This window comes from Caloenas nicobarica, chromosome 2 (genome assembly GCF_036013445.1).
Source record: "Caloenas nicobarica isolate bCalNic1 chromosome 2, bCalNic1.hap1, whole genome shotgun sequence".
Classification (NCBI taxonomy): domain Eukaryota; kingdom Metazoa; phylum Chordata; class Aves; order Columbiformes; family Columbidae; genus Caloenas; species Caloenas nicobarica.
This window is the reverse complement of record NC_088246.1, coordinates 67,850,685-67,874,193: the sequence shown is the minus strand read 5'-3', so window position 1 is coordinate 67,874,193 and position 23,509 is coordinate 67,850,685. Positions and strand designations below refer to the sequence as shown.

Genomic DNA, 23,509 nt, shown 5'->3' with positions numbered 1-23,509 from the left:
AGCAACAAGAACACCACGACAAATGATTTCAGTAAGCTATTAGGATTAACAATTGCTATCGTGGATTAGGCGGCACTTCAGAAGCTTGAGATAGTTGTCAATTTTGTGGGAGTCTCGGCGGAGGCAATGCAGCAGGTTGTAAAAGGCAAAGAGTCTGGAGTCCTCATCAGGGAGCTGCAGGGATGGAAGGCCTTCCCACTGAGAGTAAACTTCATTTCCGATCTCACCAGTATGAACCTAAAGACACAAAATGATGTTGTAGTAAGTGATAGTTAATCAGTCTGGATGTAGAACAGAGCATTTAAAATACTGGTCTTGAGGAATGCTAGTTGCTAGTGTATGGCTTGTAAAGTGTTTCCTGTTATGGTTCCCACTATTCTGCATAATGTTCTACATCTTCATGCAGATTTTGAATTAACTTGTCAGATTTTTCAGTGTATTTCCCTAAAATATGTAAAAAGCTTAACTGTGTTAGTAGTGTTTTAAAGAACTAGTGTGTTAACCAACGTCCAGTGGAATCTGACTTTGCAGGGAAATCAAACCTTCATGCATGCATGGACTCAGTGACATCTCTTTTTGGTTCCTTCCACCTTGAAATCTTTGTTAACACTTGTTCCTAGAACGTCTTTTTGTGTATCTCCAGCTTTGTCTAGGTTCATCTCTTAGGTGATCTCTCTGATAAAGGCAGCTTCAGGAACATGTTACCAGATGAATCTGTCAACAGCACATCTTCAGATGTGCTGTACCTCAGATTCCATTAAAAAAAAAAAAAAAAGCTGAATGATGCAGTGACTTCTAATTTTAGAAAGCTATGTGTAGGAACTCATGTACTGACTTAGTATCTGAGTTGAAGATTGGTTTAGGTCTCGTTGTTTGAGATAATTAATTTTATCATATCACAGAAATCTACCTTGCATAGCAGGAAGGAAATCTGTGCCTGTTGTTCCTTGTGCATCTTCCTTACTTGCCACCAGCTGTACTTTGTGAAAGCTCATAGGAGAGTATTTGTGGAGCCGCTATCACTCAGTTTAAGCAACAGGCAAAAAAAAGATAGACCTATTGCCACTCAGAAATGTGGTCTGACACTAATGAATTTGCCACTCTTATCTTCAACCTCCTTCTGTAAATAATGTGAATGAGAAGGTGGTGACAGGGTAACTGTAGCAGCACCTGACTTCTACTCTTATCTTGGATCCACGCCTGCACCCTTTTCACACGTGGATATGGGATAGAGATGTATTTGATTTCACTCATAAATGCATTTGTGGCCTGGATGGGCTGTTTCCGAGTAAAGAAACACGTAACTGAAAGAGAGACCCTGAGTGGTCCAGTGGAAAGTGGTGGATACCGTGATGGTGGCACTCTTAATGCTCTTCAGCTGTTCAGAGCCTAAGCAAAAGCCAGTAAAGCCAGAATCTCTTGTTAACATCTAGCTCACTGACAGAATGATATATTTAGGGGCTAACGGAGGCCCCTTTAAAAATAAACAAGCTAGAGCTGATTTTATTCAGGAAAGCTTTCAATCAATTACTGGTAACAAGGGGTATTTGAGTATGGGTTTTGTCAGACAACAGCTTTGTTGTCTAACCTTAGGGAGAACCAAGTCAGAGCCAGAGTTCAGAGGAACCAGTACGGTGCAAGAAATGAAAGATACCAGGATTACTTCACTGTATGCCACATCTTAGCAATAGCCCAGAATTCCAGAACCGTTTTAAACACAGTATCTGTTTCTGAAAACTATACACACCACCTATATGTATACAGATATGTGTATAAATATGCTAAAACATACATATAAATATGTGCATGTGAAAAAACGCAGACACATCCTTAAAAAATAAAGACTGGAAATTCAAAATACTAAAAGATAGAATGACTATTACCAGTCCTGATGATTACGCTTTCCCTTGAAGCAGGACTGGGCGTATACTGGATTATGCTATGCCTGTCACATCGCTCTCTTTAGAAATTGCAAGATAGCAGAAGAAAAGAAAGCTGAAAGAAGAAAGCTGGAAAGTTCTCAGATTCGGCTATCATGGCTCCCTTTTTTTCCTTCACATTTACAGTTTCCTATTTCAGGGAGGGAGGGCCTATGACTGTGTGTGTTTTCCTGACAGCAACAGGCTGGAAGGATGTTACGGACCTAATACTTACCCGCCCAACTATTTTTTCCATTCCTTCTAGAAGCCGCTTGTTTTGTTCTTCAATTTCTACAGCCTTCCAGAGGATCGTGTCTGGAGCTTCTTTGATTCTTTGTACTTCAGAGGCCAGATGGATCAGGGGATCGTTCCAGGAGCGCAGCACTCCCAGTACTAAATTCAGTAGGTCTTCATGCTGCTCACCAACATTAAGGAAAGGAAGTTAAAATAGGAAGGCTAAATACTGGCAGCATTAGGAGGCATTTAGAGCAAAGTACTCAGACATAGTGATTTGGGAACTTATTCCAGGACCTACCACTGAATGTGCCCTATATCCCTGCCTTAGATGCCTCTATGCAGTTTTATTTTTGAAGTTTGTCACTGTTGTCACCGTGTTTTACAATATTAGCACAAGCAGTGCTGAAAAATGTCATCAAACCCTCTCTGCGTTAAAAACAAGCAAGCACAACTACATTTCATCTCTGTGAACAAAACTTCTTATCTGTTTTTTTAATGAACATTTTATTTTTTTTTTTTTTTAATTTTAGTATGGAATGGAAGACGCACATTACAGTAAATGACTAAATAGCTTTTATTGCCTCTACATAACTCATCTGTCCTCCTCTTTGAAGAGCGGTACTTCCAGCAGTAGCTCTCTGGTTTCAAAAATTGTTCTTCCTTGTGGGCAATAAAAATTCATAAAGCTTATGGTTATGGTAATATTCAACCATTTCTTCTTCACTAGATGCACTGGATCTGAACACAAACAGACTTGTTGTGTACCCAGGGCTGTGAATTCTGTTGGTCCCAATAGAATTTCTGAATGACATACTGAGAAGACGACAATGCTGGGATTGCAAGGACATCACCATCATGAAACTGATAAAGATTTCTCCCTGGCACAGTCCCACTCATACACCTGTGCTTATTTTTTTATCCTTCATATTTTCAAATTGTATATATGAGCATAGGCTGAACAAGACTATCTTCATCTTTCCTTCAGTTTATAATTATTAAATTGGCATATGTAGCATGCTAATCTTTACAAGCATTTTGCAGTATTTTGCACTAGAGGTTTTGTATTTGCATGTTGATGTGACCACTTTTGCCTACTGGTAACAGCAAAAATATCTACTTGGCATTTGTTTAGTAAAGTCAAATTTTTCAATTAGTGGAAAACTATTTACCTCTGCCTACATACAGTATTCACTATTTAGTCAATGTATTTTTATGATTGTTAATATAATAATAGTCTATAAGGTGTTTGAAGATAACGTTCAAAAGTTGTGGTGTTCTCAGTGCTGTAAAAGAATGGTAACTGGAGGTTACATTGTAACTGGAAATAAGATGCAATGACTGAATGTAACATACAGGAAAAGGAAGGGAAGATGAAAGCTACTGGTACTTATGTATTCTGTATAGTCTGTAACTTAGTATCAGCAAATGTTATATCAACTTTTCTTGGCTTTTTGGTGCTTTCCTCTTCCTGACTTTTTATTTTGATTAAACCGTTTTCCCTCCCTCTCTGTCTGCTGCCTCTCTATTGCTTAACCCTCCCTCTTCCCCCTTTCTCTCTCAAGCTGAATGACATTAGAAATGGGACTTACGTGAATCTGCTGAGCTTGCTCCTTATCTTCAGGAGTGGTTAAGGAGGAAGTGTGGCAGCCATTAACAGCTTTTGTAATAAAACCCCGGCCCTGAGCATAGCGTTCATCCTACAGATCAGCAAGGACAGGCATTATTGAAACAGATAAGTAAGAAGAGCTTCAATTCAAACACTGTATCAACTAATTGTTGTTCCATTGCTTTTATCACTGCTTTTATGCTGTAAAGGTCAAAAGTTTCTTGTGAGTCTTTAGGGTGAAACTGGCACCCAGCAAACACAAACTTGTTTTACAGATGAAGAATGGTGGAAAAATGGCATCTTTTAATAGAAATATTGGGGATGTTAGCAATGGTCAGCAGTATACACAGGTTTGGTCACCTTTGGGACTAATCACTGTCTGTGCAGCAGTCATATTTGTTTACTTATTGAAGGATTTAATATGTTAACATATGTTTGTGCTTAAAAAGTATTAAATTGAATTTTTATATTTTCTTACTCTCAGGAAAAGGCAGAGTACTTACAAATTCATTGAATATTTCTGAAGAGAGGAAGTGGATGTAGTGTGAAAGCTTAACTGCTCGATCAAAAAGTTCTCCAAGGGAAACTTGGCAATTGGCAGATCCATTGGGGCAAATTGGCAAGGACGTCACTCCTTCCTTTGTCAGGAGCATGTTGGACACCAGAAGGACAACCAGCAACAAACCTGTTCAGGTTTGAAACAAACCAAAATGGAATCAAACGGACTTGTATGTGCCTTTAGAAGTAGCCGTCAGAGCCAGATGCTGGGTGATTTTGGCTGCGCTGTCACATGGCTCAGAGCACCCCCTGTACTGGCTGCTGAAAATCAATGGAGGAGGGAAGCACTGTAGTTCTGTTATCCTTTCTCCTCTCTGTCATCCTGACTGTATAGCAGAGTCTGCTACAGAGTTTGAGACAAAGTAACCTGTGCTGCAGTGTATTCTGTATTCCAAAATCTCTTACCATTGTGCCTGACTTTATTACATAGTGATAAATCAAAGAAAAAAATCAAATTTCTTCACAGTGTAAATATACACAATGATATTGGCACAGATACGTACGTTTGGAAAACAGATTTTTTTTTTTTTCCCTCCTCCTCCCATAGGTCCTTTTCTTCTTTGCAAACATTTGGAGTTTGAATTAATTTTGTGGGAGGGTGGTTAGGTCACTCTCTTAAGATTTTGATTGTCCTGGGAGTTCCTTCAGAAGACTTCCAGCAGCTGTGCTGCTTTGCTCTTTAGAGTTTAACCCTAAATTGCCTGCTGCTAAGAAATCGGAGAGAACTTGTTTATTTTCTCCTGAGCTTCTGAAACTGATCTAGAGGACTTCTTATTATCTAAACCACAAAATCTCATCTGTTTAAAACTTTAAATATTAACTTAACAGAGTCAAATTTTCCATTCGGTGAAATAAAATATGCACAGAAAAACAATGGAAAAAATTCAAATATTTGGTAAATGAATGTACTTATTCAAAGAACACTCTTCTGTACTCTGAAAGTTTTAGTTATGGAAATTTGCCTCCTACTTTTATTTGTTCACTAGACTTATTTTAAATGCTAAATTAAAGTGTACTCCATAAATTAGCAGAGCTTTCGCTAATGTTATCATGTGAAAAGTTTCTAGCTCTAAATTCAGTAAAAGAGCATCTACACAATATTGAAGTAAACCTTCCTCCTCCCCCATGAACAAGGTACATACCGCATACTGCAGTTGGGAAAGTACCGCAGGGAATAATTCTATGAATAAGAAAAACTGAGACTTGTTGACTTAGGAAGTTGAAGATGGTTATGAAAACATTCACTTCAAAATTACTACATTGCTTCTAGACTTGTGGATAATGACTTTTAGTCATTGCCTTCTGAGTGGTGTAGCAAAGCAGTCTGGATTTAGTCTTTCGTGTGCAGGTGTCACATCACTCAAGTCAATTTGCTGTGACACTGCCCAGTGCAAAGGTAGTCTTAGGAGAAAAAAGACCAAGGAAAAAGGGATCAAGCTGTCTTCTAATTCCAGGCTTTGAACACTAAACATTTGAGGCGGAGGCAGGTTTCACCATTACTGGAAGACTAAGTGGCAGCACGACCTCAGTTTCTAGAGCTGTTACATTTCAGTTATTTCCTAATTCAGTATAAATTTAAAGAAATAGAAAAGTTATCAGCAAGTGAATAGCGAAAGTCTTACCTTTCAGTGAAGCCTCCTTGTTGCTCATGGTAAGGAGCCTGTATGATGACTTGCTTAACCAGAAAGAAGTCTAATGCTTGCTCTTGTTCTCTGCACACACCGATTTTATATACACCATACAGGGTCCATTTTGCATACATTCAGAAGGTCGTAGAGTTTACCAAGATAATTACAAACATCAAATCGCCTTTGTTCCACATTCATATTCATTGTTTTTTTGATTTTTATTTTTAACTGTGAGAGGAAATTTCATTAAGAAGTTCAGCTGTGGGATCCTAAGTATTGTTGGATAAAAAGGGTGCCAAAACTTTGTCCTGAATGAGGTGCAAATGCCAGTGATCCTAGAAAGCTCCAGTTCTCACTTCTGAGACCGGTATTCTCAATGTTTCTAGCCTGCTGTTGCCCTTACCTACAACTCTCTTTTCACCATTTCCTGTTTCTTTAACCATCCAAGATTGCTAATGTTAAAATTCTGGCTATTTGTGGGAGGGAAACAATGTTTTACAATGTCCACAGTGAGAAAACCAGCATAAATTGTACTGAAATTTATCCATAGAAAGGGAATGGAGGCCCCTGGAAAGACAGGTCACTATCTGTAAAATTACAGATGTGACATTCTGGGTATATAATGCCATACAGTTAAAAAAGATATTACACAGCACAAATCCTTAGATTTACACAGATATTACACAGCACAGATCCTTAGTCTGAGAGATGTTTAGAGAAATGTGGGCAGTTCTTATATTAAAAATGGAGTACTTTGCAACAATCAAAGAGGAAAAAGTTATATGTTTACTGTTTAATCACAAATGTTTTATGAGTAAGGCAGCATTATTAAATGAAAAAATCTAAAACCCCATGAGATTGTCTTCTATACTGGAAAACTCTCCACGTAAAAGGTGCGTATTTCCACCACATGCAAAACATCTGCTGTCGTAATCAGTGGCATTTGTTTCCAGATCTGATGCATCTGTGGTAATCTACAAACTAGCCCCAGCAGGTTGGCTCTGTTTTCTGGTTGTGTGAGGTTCCTCTGTATGAATATGTTGGCAAATGTTTATTCTTTCATCTGTTTCTCAGGTCTGTTTACCCATAGAAAGACTTTCCAAATTAAATGATTATAATAAATATGGTGTATAGTGTTAATGAATTTTCTTGCCTCTAGACAACTTGTTCTGTAGTTGTGGAACAGGTATGTATGTAACCCCTAATGCTTCATTATTTCATAACTATGGAGATGATTCTTGAAGCAATGATAAACAAGGGAGAAGAAAGGTAGAATATTTAAGGGGTAAACCATGGAAGGCATCCCTTGGGAAGCAGTAAAAGCAGTAAACCGGAACCGATAGCAAGTGGTCTGCATCTGCTAAGTTCTAGGACGATTGCTAGAAGTTTGTTCTGCTTAGAGGCTGGGTCTTGTCTGCAAATTGGGGGCCCGATGAGTAAATGAAGCAGTTGTTGCCTGCAGCAGGGAAAAGTGGCAATCTGATGAAGGCAATAAAATTAGAATAGGGCCACAGCCAAAACTCTAGAATGGAAGGTAGAAAAACAAGTGTCTTCTAAACCACAGCCATAGGGCTTATGATCTTGATTCAATTCAGCTTCATTTGAAAATCTTCCCTGATAAGATTACAGGTAAGCTTGAAAAAATCCTGGTATCTTATAACATCAGAAGAGCCTTGTGAACAAAAGGAATGAACACTTCTCAAGCCACCATTTACTCTTTCATTTACTAGTCTGCTTTTCTTGGCATTTTGAGGGGTTGATAATGATGCCAAATTAAGGCATATAGTTAATTAATATTAGGGACTAGATAACAAAGGAAGAGGTTCACAAAGGCAGTAGGTAAACTGCCTAGGCTCCCTTAACCATTATTGAAGGCAAGCTCCTTTCAGGCCTGACATTATCAGCTAAAGTCAGGATTCTCATATGACTTACCTTTGAGAAGAGCTTGTCTGTTGCTCTGTAAGGGTAGATAAGCACCTTAAATGTAGATCACAGGAAAGAGTGGTTTATTTGGAACTACTGCAAGGTGTTTTCATTAAAGCATTCTACCACAAAATATTTTTCTTTTCTCTTTCATGTTCCATGCTGAAATCCTCAACTACTTTACAAACATAAATGAATTAAAATTGTCAGCAATTAAGAATCATAGGCAGAAGGAAAGAAGAAACACTCTGTAAATATAAAGGTAAAGTTTTTTTATCAGGTGTGAGAACTGATGTGAAAGTTAAGGTGTTTATTTGTGGCTGCACAGGAAAAAAACCCAGAATTTCGTGATTCCCAGACCTGCGCTTTAAGTGACGACCATTGTTTCTTACTAGTACCCAAAAGGAAACAAAGGTGAGAGAGGGGAAAGGAGAGGAAATGTTACGATAACCAGAAATAAATAGGTCTCAAGTTTTCTTTATAAATTAGGAATTTGGTTCTATTTAAAAGCTGAAAAAAACCCCCTTGAAAGGAGATGAAAATGCTCCCTTGCCTTTTGAAAATGGTCTGGGTTTATATCCTCCAAAGAAGTAATATGAAACTTGGCATCCCATCTTCTCTGATTGTTTCCTGAATCTTAGTAAAAGAAGCTGATCCTGGCCCCTAGTAGCCTCCTAATTCTGACGGTAGCTCAGGACAGCACTGTAAATAGCTGGAGAGTCATCAGTACTGAGGGGAGAGCTCCTAGAACAACCTGAGGAACTAAAAAGCATGGCTGTGATTAGTGGTATGTTTCTGTCTCCCTTTGTCTTTCACTTTTGCCTTAGGAATTTAATTAAAGTGGTTTGGTTTTTTTGTTTTTTTTTTAATTACCACATTCCTTTTATCTTCAAGAACAACATTTCTGGAAGTAAAATTAATAGATTATTACCACCCAGTGTAAACAATGTGCCAAAAGAAGGAATTACTATATGCAGACTTTGTTATATAACTTTTAGCTCATTACTGATGGTTCATAGGCATTACATGTGATGTATCAGTAGTACAGATAACAGCATTTAGTGCTCATTTCTCAATAATCTTGTCTTTCCACCTCATATCAGGTTACAGACCATGAGTTAGACTGTCACGTTTTGATTAAGAGCTATTGATCAGTACTGGAAGACTGAATATTCTTATTCTGTTTTGGTTTACGTAAAGTTTTTGAGATGTGCAAAGTGTTGAGTCTGATTGATAGCTACCACAAAGGAATAAAAAATATTTTCTAATAGAATAGTTCTTTGCTGGATATTTAGTTTAAGAAGGTGAACCGAAGACTGGGCAATATAACTTAATTTTGTCTTTTACTTACCTAGAAGTATCTGTATTTAATAACAGAAGGTTAGCTAATGCAGAAGTTTGAAATGCCAGATGTTTGGCTATGTTTTTAAAAGGTGATCCTCAAGTTACGTATGCAGATGACTTAGCATGTAAAACTGAATATTCAGAAAAATATTCCTGTATGCGATGGATGCCTGACTCTACCGATACACAACGAAATGAAAAGTTTTATGTTTTCCTATTTTGAATATGTAGGTTGGAGTCATAGTACTGAAAATACAGTTGCTCTTGTATTCCTTCTATAGAATAGTTTACAAAGTTGTCCAGTCAACTTCATTTAATCGTTAGCTTTGGAAAGATACAAAACTATTTGATCTGGATCAAAACCAAATCCTCAGAGCACTTTAACTTTTCAAACATGTGAAAAATACATTTTGAGGAGGAACATAAACAGAATATTTTTTCAATCTAGTTAGTTTCAAATGTCTTTTCTGATTGCTCCCTATAATCTCCATGAAACTTTTGTGCAAAGTTCAAGTAATTTTTTAGGATTACGTAAATCAAGGTCTCTTCCTCTCCATCTTCTTCATATAGGGAACAGGAGAATTTAAAGAGGATTCTCTCCAAATGTTTGTCTCAGCAAAATGGAGATTGAGTGCTTTCATAGTGTGATCAAAGGCTGGTAAAAATAGATAAGCACATAAGGGAAAATGATTCTGCATGGAGAAAAAAGAAAGGTGGAAATCTTTGGAAGATTTCCAGTTTAAGTACCAGTGTGGTTTCATACAATTTCAGAAGTAGATGTAAAAATAAAATGGCAGAACATGTTTCAAAAATCATTTATCAACATTGCCACTATGATGACATATGCCCAAGTGCACCATGAAATATTAAGTGCAAATCCCAAGCAGAATTCCAGCTAATGATAGACAAAAAAAACAGGAGAATTGGCAAAGAATGGAGTAAAAGCTAGTTAGTACATATTGGTCCTGATACTTGAAGCTGTTTGAAGCCCGTGGCTCTGTGTTCACTAATTCTGTATCCATGTATTATCAAATAACCTGACAGTATAAATTTGACCTGGATCACACATAACTGCATTATGGTACTTCAGCTGAATTATCAAGAGACCACGTTATGGTACTTATCCTAGCTTGAGACTTGATACCAGATTTATCTGACTGGTGGAGGTCGGATGATAATAATCTGACATCTGCTAGGACAAAGATATCCTACAAAACTTTTTGTATAAACGTGAAGTAGCAGAGGGAGCCTGTGCTGGTTCAGCATTTCATGTCACATGGCTGCAATATTGTTTATTCTATACCTTAAATCCAATTTTTGTTTTTCAGAGCTTGAAAACTAGTGATTTTAAAAATAAAGACAAATAAGGGGAATCTCCACCCTCAAAAAAAACGCTTTAGAATAGATGCCTGGGAGTATTACCACACAGTTGAGGATTTGAGGAGTTGTGACAGTTTCTTCTGTCTGTCCAGTTTGAGCCTTATTCTAATTCTAATTCTGGGCCATAGTTGGCCTGATTTCCAAAGCTGTAAATTACAGTCCAGTCCAAATGGTGGAGTATTACAAGCATGTAAGTATTTGGACACTTTGACCTATAAGATACAGTTATTGCTGTAAAAACATCATTGAAATGCTCTGTCTTAGCTACAGGAAGAAGTATGCTTGAACTTCATAACTCATATTGGCATATTGAACATCATAACTCCCAAGGCTGAAGTGATTTTAAAAATTTGTATGTTTTTTTGCTTATTTTCCAATACATTTGCTTTTATCTCTCATTTTTTTTTCCCTTGATCATGTTCTGCTACAATCAGTAGATTATTCTCCATGAAAACCTGATTTCAGCTGATTGTTCTTCAGGATGAAGTAGAATGAGTTTCAAGAATTTACTTAGGGTAAGCATGCCACAGTGGAACTTACTAGTGGAATAGGTAATTATTGGTACTGTTTTAAATATTATATTTGTGTAACATACTTTTAATAAAAGATAATAAACAGTAAAATTGTCATTAGAAGGCTGCAATTTTCCTGGTAACAAGTGTGAAATAGGAGAAATAGGAACCTGGTTTAAATATTTGCATATTTTTAATTCTATGGATAAATGCATCACTGGAAAAACATTTCCTTAAGTGCTTTGTGGAAATAGAGGCTGTAAAAGTAGGAAGATTTTTTGGTTGTTTTTAAATTGCAAATAAACGGAAAAGAGCACTGAAGTGTGCACAGAGATTTTGAGCACATTTCAACAGCTAGATATTTCCAAGGGTTGTGGTAAAAATGCTTCTGTTTTAGCATGCAGTGCTTGATTTTACTGATAGATAGTATCCCAAAATGGCACATGGAGATTTTGTCCTGTGCTTTAGAAGAAGTACATTTTCCTGAAGATGCTTTTTTCCTCCTTATGTGAAATACTCTTTGGTCAGATAATTTCTGATATGTACATAAGGATTGAATGGAGAGGAAAAGATGAACAGAAAATTTTAAGGGGAGTATTGTATTAGCTGAAAGCCAAATAGCAGGCAGAGATCAGTGCTGGCATTCTTTCTTTGTTTGGGAGGATCTCACTTTCAGTTGTGCACTTATCAGAGGTAGGAATGCATACTTCTGCTCAAGATTCTCCATTTCATAATGGGATAGAACTGAATGAGTGTGACCATTATTTATTTGTCTTTAAGGAAGCATTAAATGTCAGAGTTTACTGGTTTGAAAACCTAACATATTTTCTTTGTTTGTTACTGTCCTTAGGCTGAATACATAAATAAAAATAAATAATTAAAAATACTGAAGGAATGAGGTGTATGTATATTGGGCATCTCCTGACCCATGGGAAACCTGGAATCTCAGATCTTGTTTAGTATCTCATTAGAACTATTCTTCCAATCTACCACATTTTTCAGATATTTGAATTAAGCTTGTCATATTTATTGAACCCAGGATAGAAATGAATATTGACATAGATTTTTGAAAGATGTGAAATTGTTTTAGTAAAGTGCATTCGCCTCCTTCCTAAATCTAAAATGTTTTCTTTGGGGATAAAATGTGGAAGGAGTGATTCTGTGAGTATGTATTCTGTGCTACTAAAAAGAAATGTATGTTATGAGGTGAACAATGCATGGAAATGCATACAGGTATAAACAGCAGGAACAGTCCTCCTATACCTCAAATACTTAAAAATGATAGCTATATTGGACATCCAGTAATATAACAAAGAGCCCTTAGGATAGGAAAGACATGAACCTGGTGGAGATGGTCCAGAGGAGGCTACCAAGATGATCCGAGGGGCTGATAGAGTTGGGGTTGTTCAGCCTGGAGAAGAGAAGGCTGTGGGGAGACCTTCTTGTGGCCTTTCAGTACTTCAGAGGGACAATAAGAAAGATGGGGACAGACTTTTTAGCAGGGGCTGCTGCGATGGGACAAGGGGTGATGGTTTCAAACTAAAGGAGGGGAGATTCAGGCTACATATGAGGAAGAAACTTTTTATAATGAGGATGGTAAAAGACTGGAAATATTCAAGGCCAGGGTGGACCAGGCTCTGAGCAACCTGATCTAGTTGAAGATGTCCCTGCTCATTCAGGGAGTTGGACTACATGACCTTTGAAGGTCCCTTCCAACTCAAACTATTCTATGATTCTATGAAATAAATGATTATTAATAAAAATTAAAACATCTGAAGAGTTTGAAGTAAACATTTTTAAACAGAAATAGAAAAAAATATAGTAAACTTTTTGGTAGGCAGCATTGCTAACCACTCCTTAAAAGGTCAAATACATTAAATTGCACACCTGCAGCACATTTGTATGTTTAAAAATTCATTAAAAAATATTGAAGGTGCATTTCTGTTCAATCTCTTCTCTAATGAATATATTTGCATGTAATCACAGCACTTCTCCTTTAGAGCTTTCTTACTCATTTCCTAAGTCCTCAGTCTGTAACCTGATCTTGTGGGATTTAGAAAGCTGAGGCCAAAGTCATCATGGAAATGTCATAACATTGCCATTATTGGAAGTGCCTAGTCACTCTAAATGGCTGTCATGGTATAGGTTCGTCACTGAGCAAGAGCAGTAAAGTCAGATACAGTGTGCACCTTGTTATGTTGGCTGTAGATGTTGCGTAGACAGAAAGAGGTAAAAGAACAGCTGCCTGTTTTTCTCCAGACCCTTAATTAGTGACATCCAGTGCAGTGTGTTTATTGAACTTGAAGACATTGGGGACACTGCACTGCTCAGCAGCTTGCACATAACCATCACTGATGTCTTTATGATTTTTCTTTGTGATCTGTATATTTTACATTAGTTTTCTGAGGTGTGATTATAAAAGTATTGTTTGAGCTACTTCAAACACAGCTCTTGCCAAGGGATGTAGGATTCAATATTGTTATAATGTTTCTTGGGGAGAAAATAAACAAACAACAAAACAACAACCAAAAAACCCCAACAACAAACCAACAGGAGGGAATGGAGTGCAGCATAATCTTTGCATCACTTTCCCCTGATAGCTTTTCTGTTTTGGTGCCAGTTACAAAGTTAGGGGCTAATATTGCCTGTGGAGCATATTTCAAGAGTGTTTGGCTTTATATCTGTGAAACATATTAATACCATCCTAACTTGCAGGCACCAGAAAAGATCATTTGTTCATAGTGAATAAAACTAACTAGTTTGTATCCTTCATAAAAGTGAATATGCTAAGTAGAGGTAGTTAAATGCTTTTTACATTATAGACTAAAACTATTTTTTATTAAAGGACTGAACTTCTACTCAGATTATTACATTCTTTCCTTTAAAAAAAAAAACCTGCCACAAATTTTCTACAAAAATCCTGCTTTTCTGAACATGTATCCTGTCAACATCCTTAACCTTATCAGTCTTTAGATAAACCTTTACAAAGTGGCGGAGACATTCATATCAAAAGTAATAGATTTTTACATTCATGTTTGTTGTGAGGGATGCAATTGTAAAGATTTCTAATCTGTAATATTTCTCTAAATCTTATGACAAAAAAATATTTCATATGTGTGTGGGAGAGAGCCAGGTTACATTTAAAGATTATTGTAGAACAGAAGCTCTCAGTTTTTTAATGTTTCTTTCTTGTCTTTATAACTGTGGAGGAAAAAAGGTCTTGCATGTTGGCTTGCAGAATTTTGTGAGAGAAAGATGGTGGTATCAGATTGCAGCACATTTTGCTGTTACAGCTCTTGAGTTTGTGCGTCAACAGCTCCTGTAGCTGGATCCAGTATTTGCAAGTGGTTGTGAGGTAAGGATTCCAAATGACTGAAATAGGATGACCAGATGGCAGAAGTTGTTTTGTTTTCTTTTTCAGTTTACATCAGACTTGTTTGGGGGATAAATAATCCTTAGATACACAATATAACGTAATCTCCAAAATTTTTCCTGTGGTAGTCAGTTTATCTTCCACAAAACCTGCTTTCCTACATGGTTGAATGCATGCCAGAAATCTATGGCTATTACAAAACAAAAATAAACAAAAAACCCCACAAACAAACAAAAACCACAAACAAGCAAATAAAACAGACAACTTTCATTTTAAACACTGCCAGTAGGAACAAATCCAATTCCTTATTAGAAATAGTGATGATCACAGGAATGGAAAGGCAAAGTGGCCAGTCATTTTAGTTGTGCTCCAATTTTACTCTCTACCATGTATGGACAAGTGTGAAGGTTTTGTAGCTATACTGGTAATAATAGAAACTGCAGCTATTTGGTTTAATAAAGGCTTCGTTAATCCTGTAAAACCTTAGTGTGAGGTACAGCTGCTGTTAACCGTTCTCATTGAGCTAGATATAAGGAGCCTTCAAGGCCTATAAACATACCAGTAGTAACTGACTGTTCTTGCACATTCCCTCCAGCCACCATTCACAAAATTTTTAAATTTAAATCCCTCATATCTTTTGATGGTTTTCTTTTTAAAAATTGCTGTCTTATTTTTTGTCTCTATTTGCTTCTATTCAGAACATGTGTCTGCGAGTGGGAAAAAGACAACAAAAATTCATGACATCTGGAGAGAATTCAAAATTCTTTTTGCCTTCTGAAATGAAATCCACACATTATTTAAAAAAGAAGAATAAAAGGATCAATCAGCAAGAGATACAACTAACTTATCTGACAGGCTCATGACAGCGTTCAGTGCTTTCCACTGAAGGTTTTGTGGAGGCATATGATTAGTCTGAAGGTTTTTTTCCTAAGGATGTCAGGTCAGAATGGCCTGCTAGCCTCTGAATAAAAGCAGACACAATTGCTCTCACATTGTCCAGAACTGCATTACATATACATGCCTTACAATGACAGTGGAAGAAAAAAGTCCATAGTTAGCATAAATCCCTTCACAAAAAATAATGGCTAGTGTTTCTATTTGTTTTGGAGTTTTTTTGTTGTTGTGGGTTTTTTTGATGTTGTTTGTTTTTGGTTTTGTGTGGGGTTTTTTGTTTTGGTTTGGTTTTTTGTCTTTTTTTTCAGGGACGTGGCCCTAATGTTTCTGTTTTGTGATAAATCTAAGTGACCGTGGAACTAGTTCTAGAGGTTCGGGTTAAAATCACTAGTGCATATGTGGCTATTTCTGCAGGAAGAGTTTTAACATTGTGTCATTGCTCTTCTAATACCTTTGGAAATGGAACCATTTCTGTAACCTTGATGGAGTATGACTTTTCTATATTCAAAGGCATAGGTCATGTGTATCACTATTTTAAACCCTGCAGAATCATCCATAGATCATATAACCCTATTTCATTTGTATTGGCTTAGGTTTTCCTTTCTCAACTCCATATATCTTCTGTTCCTCCCCTACTATGACACCACACGAGACACATACTACTTTCTGCTATGAGACGAAGATTGTTTACCCTCCCCAAATCCATGAGTCTGCCACCTGTGTTCATGTATCTAGATGTAATAATGCACCTGGCTGCATGCAACTTACACACATAACTCTTTTGGTTCTGGACGCAGAAGATCAGTCCAGAAATTTGTTGCACAGACACATCTAACCATATGCATACACAAGAACATCCCACACAACATGTGTGCATGCAAACCCAAGTTGGGGTCTTGCTCCACATAACGGCTGTCAGGCACAGTTAAAGGAACAGGAAAAATCAGTAGACCACTCGATATTGATTTTTAATGCTTTTGACAGAGTAAGGTTCTACTCAAACAGTGAAATGAGTCATCTAGCTGCTCCTATCCCCATCACTTGGACTCTTGTTGCTTTCTTACTGTATTTTTTGTTAATGGAAGGCCAGCTAATCTTAGCATATTGTAAAGTGAACTTGGGCCAGGTTTTTCAGTAGGTCATGATACACTTAGGATACATGATCTGATGGCCAGTATTAGAAAAATGCTACGGTATTTCCTAGGAGAGGCTTGATGTTATACTGAATTAGTGGAATCTGTGGGATGCAGTGTGATACAGCTCCCCTTCTAAAGTGTACTCCTGTAGATTCAGGAAAGAACTGACCTTCAGATCCTTACTTTGAAATGGTAGTGAAACCTTTGAACAACACTGATAGGGTTTGGCAAAGAAATGATAGAGAAAATTATAAAGAATTAAGTATTTTTTGCTGTATTTATAATCTTGGTTCTAATGACCGTTGCCTGCAAAAACGTGGCAGATAATAGGGAAATCACTTACCTGTTGCTTTGATACACTACTCGGGATCCTGAAATCTTCGCATTTCTCTTGCAGACCCTTCTTAACTCATTTTAACTTGTTACATCATTTCAGAATTTTAAGTATTACAAGTATTATGTTGTGTTATCCTGTTGTTTTAATCTTGGCAAAATCAACATGGGGATCTAGTAAAACCGATAATAGTTACCTGTCTCACTGCTAATAACTTTGAAATATGCTATCAGACAAACAAATCTTTATTATTAATAATATATATATTTCATTGGCAGGATAAGAATTACATGTCACATTCCTTTGAAACTGTTTGCTGCAAGCTACTCTGATTTTTTTGGCACAGGCTTTGTGAAAAAGAGGAGGCATGCATCGTTCTCTAAGGGTGTCAGGTCTCTAGGTTGCTGGATGACTCTGGAAAGGGTGAGTCCCATACCCAAACCTGGTCCTACCAAGATCCAGCCTTCATTCTGTCAGGTCTGAGATCCTACTTAAATCAATGACAGAACCCGAGGGAATGGCAGGAAGATGTGCCAGGGGAGGTTTAGGTTAAACATCAGGAAAAGGTTCTTCTCCCAGAGAGTGGTGGAGCACTGGAACAGGCTCCCCAGGGAGGTGTCACGGCCCCAAGCCTGACAGTGCTCAAGAAGAGACTGGACAATGGCCTCAGACACACGGTATGAGCTGTGGGGTTGTCCTGTGCAGGGACAGGAGTTGGGCTCAGTGATCCTTGTAGGTCCCTTCCAACTCAGGGCATTCTATGATTCTAGATATTTTATCACAGAATATGGTAGAATGAGAAGGGACTCTTCATATGTATATGACTAGACAAGTCTATTTAAGGCTGAAAAGATAAGGACTAGGTATTTTCTCATACTTAAAAGCAATAGTTGCTACAAAATGTTGGTGTGATGTTCTGCCCAGAGGACTCTCTGGCTTGGGAACTGACTCGCTGCAGTTGGAACCGAAGAATATTTTTCAGATAGTCTTAAGGACAATCAAGGCTAGAGGTAGATAAGATACTAGCACAGCCATGAACCCCTACTGTCAAATCCAAAACAGACAGACACTTTGGAATTTGGCCAGTCAAAGAAAGAGAAAGAAAACTTGTACCTGAGAGTTGCTTTTAACTGTGTGCGAGTAATAATGAATCCATAGAAACCTGATGGTCTGGCACCACTATGAAACATGGGGCATAAATTCCATTACTGAGGAGTCTACAGTTCCAACTCACTCATGATAGTCTTGCCTTCCGCTTATGAGCCTCAAATCAGATCTTTTATTTAGCCTGAGAGTTGTTTCTCAACAAGGTCCATAATTGTCAGAGATAGATACAGGATCAAAAGAGCAATTCTCTAACATTACTTAGTTAAGGGAAGACTGGATCAAGGTTTTGTAGGAGCTATTGTAGAAAAGAATAGCTTCTTTGTCATGCTGATCACTATGCCGGAAGATTTTAGACACCGCATTTGCTGTTGCTAACTAGCTAGCTTAAGTCAGTTTTCTACCAATTGTTTGCTATATGGTTTCTTTTCCTGCAGTTCAACACAGAATCAGGGCTAGCTCTAGAGAGCGAGTGAGGAGCGATGGAATCTCTTTACTACTTTGATTACTGCAGACAGCAAATAGTTGCAGTGTTTCAATTTTATACCCATCAACTCTCACCTAATTTAGTGGATACTCATTGATCTCCAGCAGAGAATTTTGAAATTATAATCAATATGAAGATGCCACAGAGGAATAATAATAAACTTCTTAGAGGAGCTGGAAATACATTTAATGAATCAGGAGGTTGAGTAAATAATACCACATGTATGTGGTGGGAGCTGTCTGGATAACTGTGGTTACAGCTCCAAATAGCTCCTAAATAGCCTACAAAATAAAAGGAGATTTAGTCATTATTATTGGAGAGTCTACTCATGGGACTATATCAAATGCAGTTACAACAGCATTAAACATGAGAAACATGAAAGCTTTCCTTGTTTCCCTTTAAAAACCAAAGTGATCATTTTATTTGATTTTCTGGCAAAATGTGTATATGTTTATGTATGTGAGGTGGATAATGACGTGGGATGAAAGTCGGCAAAGGAAAGCTCCAACAAAAAGTAAGGAACACTTATTCCAGAAGACACAGTATTGCCCAGCTGAAGGATTGGCAACAAATGCTTCAGTGACTCCTGCTGGTATCCAAACTGTTGCTTCACTCAGCTTCATATATATGGGCCAGTGCCATCTCTAATCAGCTAGCGTGGCTCAGGCCACAGAAGTGGGCACTTGAACAAGCTGAACCACAGAAGCAGCCAGAGCACTCAGGCCAAGCCTATGCTGTGTAATCTCAGCTCTGATACTGATCAAGGCTTCCTGTGTGGCCTTGGTCACATTGCCTCATTAGCTTCATCACTAAAATATTTATCTGAGGGCTTCATATGAATGTTATTATTAACTAGGTCAGGTTTAAAGAGATGTAATGCAATTTCTGCACTGTCTCTGACTGGACAACACCCATCAACTTGCTGGGGATTTAATAACCTACCCTCATCCAGACTTGTGACATAGTTGAGTAGTTGTGTGTGATCAGTCCCTACCGAGCGATGTATGGGTCTGTGTGTTTGGTGCTGTTTCTAAAGAAAACAGGTGGCAATGGCTGAAGATTCCCATCTGTCTGGCTCAGGTAAAGTGAGTTCGTGGTTTCATAGCTGTTTTGGCAACCCTCTCCCCATGCCGTGTTGCATGTGGAGCAGAAGAAGTAGCCTGCTAGCAGGGATTTGACTAGGTGACCATTCCAACCTAAATGGTTTTGTGGTTGTATAATTTGAGGCATGTGTGAAAGTGAGCTGTTTTTAGAGGTGTAATTAGGAAACAAAGAAAGAAGCCAGAAATCTATGACCATTTCTTCCATTCTTGCAGCTTTATTTTCTGCCAGTTTCAGAAGATTAGAGGACCATGTGTATGCATGTGTCTTGATTATACAGTAGCATGTAAATGAACAGTATCCAGCCTTTTTGGCTGACTTCTTTTAATAATAGAGGAGAATTGCATATGTTAGCGCTGTTCTTCTCACATCACAGAAACTACAGAAGGTTTTTTGCTCCCTGGAAGTGTACTGCTCACATGCTCCACTGTATACAGACAGAGGTAAATCCCTCTATGCTCCTGCAAACAGAACAGCTACCAGCAGGTTCTGGCTGCAAGAAGAGGTTGTCACCGTTTAATGCAGGGTGACAATAAACCGTGGCAGATGCTTGTTAACCTCCTCCCCTTCCCGCCCCCCCCAGCACACCCTCCCCACTAAGGAAAGGCAATAGGAGGGCAAAGAGAGACAGAGAGGACTTGCAAGTTGGAAAAAGTTAAAAATGTTTTACTAATGCTACTAATAAAATAGAGAAAATAATACAAAACATACACCAATCTTGAAATTCCCGGCAGCTCAGCACCGGCTGCTCCAGCAGCAGCAGAGCAGGCACCCAGAAGTCCTGGGCTGGACACTGCAGCAAACCAGAGCCGGGTTCAGTCTGTCACTAGGCCTCAGATCACAGGGACGGCAGGCAGAGTCCTCCCCAGATGTCGGCCATAGTTGAAGAGAGCGAGACTCTCATGATCTCCTACCTTTATATGATGTATGACATGGATGGGATGGAATACTTGGTCAGTTTTAGTCACCTGTTCCGTTCGCTCCTCTTTGCAAATACGTGATGTGCATTCTTATCAGCGACCTTGCATTCCATTGCTATGTCTACCAAAATATGTATCCAACTTCAGAAAAATGCAGTTACTAAGAAGAACTTAGCCGAAAGGAAAATTCACTAAAAGAGAAATTGGTCTTGTTTTTAACAAAACCAGGACAGAGGTCATGCTAGACCTGATGGCTGCCTTTCTCCATGTCAATTCACACCCAGAAGCAGCAAAGGTGCAGGGCAGTTGATTTGCTCTGGTTATAGCAGAAGTTTATTCCCAGCTGCCATCTTTCCTGCAGATGCCATGACCTGCATGAAGCAAATGTGATCTGTGATTTGCCTGACCCGGAAACCCTTGCTTGTGCCTGCCAGTCTCCCATGTTACCCCACAGGGCAGATGAGTTGCCCCAGTGGCCTGTATGTGGCCTATGGGCTGTAGATTGAGGAGACTGATGCCTATTCTGCCTTGATTATTATTACTATTACTATTTTAAATGTGCGAGCAGTGGGGAGAACAGATTCACTGAACGCTTGAACTCTTCGCACTCTTTTGAGCTATGCGACGGGCAGTGTTTAAAAATAGGAATTGGAGCTCCCCCGTGCAGCCCCTTTTCCAGTGATTCCTCCCGGCGGATGCAGCCCTGCCCGCAGCCCGCTGCCCCGCGAGCGGGCAGCCTGTCTCCGGCAGCGTCAGCAGGAGCCGGCACGGCGAGCTTAAAAGGCTGTCAAGGGTTGGCAGGTCATCCGCCCAAAGGCAGGGAAGAGAGCGGGGCGGGGGGAGGGAGAAAAATTGAAAAATAACCACAAAGAAAACAAGCTCTTTTTTGAAATTGGGAACTTTAAAGGAAAGATTTATGAACCTTTGGGTTTATGAAAGCACCTGGTGCTTTGGAGTTCGCTGCTGGTTAAATTTGGCTGTTCAAAGTTTGGTGGTTGTTTCCCTCTGTTAAAAAAAAAAAAAAAAGACATTTAGAATAGTCTAATTCCACATGTGCATTGATCTTTTAAAACTCATGCTCCCTTAACTTTGAGCTCGACTTGTAAAAATCACAAAGATTTAGGGGAAAAAGCCTGTTACTTTTTAAGGGCAGCACGCATTAAGAAATGCAGCCCCTGAGCTCCGCCTTTGCCGTCTGCTTAGTTTCCTCGCCGCCATGCAGTGTGACTTGTGCTATGTTTTGACAGTTGGTGACCTCTGACCCCATGCTCCATAAAATGTTTAGGCTGAGGACGCCTGAGAGGAGCTCTCAGACATGATGGTTGGGGGCTCTTTTGAGACAGGCCCATCATTTTTTCCCTGAGCCCATATACAGTGGCAGCGTTTAGCCTGTAGGTTTTTGCTTGTGCAGCAATTCAGGTCAGAGACTTTCCCTCCGCACCTCTGGTTCTGGGTTTCCCAAGAGGAGGCGGAAAAAATGGGAGGAGGGGAGAATAAGCGCCTTGTGGTGCCTTTAGGGTCAAAAGATAATTGAGCTGCGTGGGTCTCAGCCAGGACGCATGGCAGCAAAATGCAGTTTAAACTCCGCTCTTGCAGGGGCATCAGCAGCTAGGGAGGGTTTCCAGAGACTTATGAAGTCTGTCCTTCAGCACTGAAACTGCAATAATAGTACTTTGGTTTTCTGTGGCTCATTGCTTTCTGCTGTTTTATACCAGCTGATTATGCCTTATGACAATATTTGTAGAGACGGATAGTTATTAGGACTGGATGAATCATTGAGAACGAACAATTTATTCAGCATGTTGCTTATTTTTCCCTTCATGAGTTTGCAATTAAAAACTGTGCTACTCTTAAATGCATTCATTATTTCAAAATTAGTTGTCAGTTGCACAAATGAATATTCTTGTTCTGAGTTAATTTGCAGTCATTTCCATGAAAAATTTTTGTAATTTCCACTGCTCTGCCTAGCTTTGGGAGTCAGGTGAGGCCATCTCTGTTCCCTTGTTGGTGATGCAAGTATTTAACCAGCAATAATGCTATTCTGGAACTGTGTGTTCAACTCTCAAAATCAAACTTAAATTCAGGTAATTAAGGCTTAATCATATACTTGAAAACATGCTATAGAAGTACTTGCACATAATCTGGTATTTGAGTTTAAAGTTGCTTTCTTCCGAGCTTTCACTAAAGTGTTTATAGCAAGTGAAGGATGCTGGCCTTTAAGGACTGCTGCCTAATTCAGGAATGTTATATGGATGAGTGAAAGCCTCAGTTTTATAACTGGGAAAACAGAGCATATTATTCTTCTTTCTTCTGTTAATTCTCCTTTGACATGGCCAACCTCATAGCACAAATGAGAGCTTTCTTGTCATGGCCTAATGTCTGCCTGTGGCAGGAGCTGAAGGAGTCATTACAGCTTAAGCAAAACTGAAGACCTTTTTTGTTTCCAGACAGAAATGACTAGAGCAGGTAGAGCTCACTCCCATAGCCCAACGAGAAGGCTTAAAGGGCCAGTCTGTTTCTAGGTTTGCTTGCCCTGTGACTTCTGACCATCCTGTCAAAGGTCACCCTTGGCAGTGTTAGCTTGTCCTTTGGCTTATTAACTCCTGGCATCGCCTCATATACCTTGCTCTGCACAGTATGAATTTCACTGGTTTGGAATGTACTAACTCAGTCCCTAATTGCCAACATCCATATGTAAGAAACAAAAATGTGCCTGTGAAAAAAAGCTTTACATGGCATGGGACTTTTTTTTTTTTTTTAGCACAGTGATAGTAGTAATTCACATGCTAATCCTGCATTTTTGCTCTTCACTTGGCAGCTTACAGCTCTTGAAAGAGTATTATGTGCTCTGCTCTTCTTTTTAGAATAAATGGAAGTTTTGCTGCTTGTTAAATCTTATGCCAAAAGTCTGCAATAGAGACAAAAGTGATTTCTCCATAGTAACATGCTCCATTGTGAAAGAATTGAACTGATTTCCTAGTGATCTAGGTTACATTCCTGATTCTTCCACAAACTCCTTTGCATTCTTGTGCAGGTTACTGAACAAGTTTCTG

General features: G+C 38.7%; 1 protein-coding gene across 1 annotated transcript; it reads right to left on the bottom strand.

Annotated features, from left to right (window-relative positions):
- Nucleotides 1-45: 45 nt before the first annotated feature.
- PRL (prolactin) lies at nt 46-5,970 on the bottom strand. Its single transcript, XM_065629125.1, has 5 exons — nt 5,943-5,970; nt 4,266-4,447; nt 3,746-3,853; nt 2,155-2,334; nt 46-237 (listed from the first exon to the last, which is right to left on the bottom strand). The coding sequence occupies exons 1-5, from the start codon at nt 5,968-5,970 to the stop codon at nt 46-48; spliced, it is 690 nt and encodes a 229-aa protein (XP_065485197.1).
- Nucleotides 5,971-23,509: the final 17,539 nt, after the last annotated feature.

Bases quoted from the DNA above. Each gene is read 5' to 3' on its own strand.
- PRL (XM_065629125.1), bottom strand. From the start codon at position 5,970: ATGAGCAACAAGGAGGCTTCACTGAAAG. The intron at 2,335-3,745 runs GTAAGTCCCATT...GTTGGTGAGCAG, and splicing joins AGCAAGCTCAGCAGATTCAC to CATGAAGACCTACTGAATTT. The intron at 238-2,154 runs GTAAGTATTAGG...TTGTGTCTTTAG, and splicing joins TGGAAAAAATAGTTGGGCGG to GTTCATACTGGTGAGATCGG.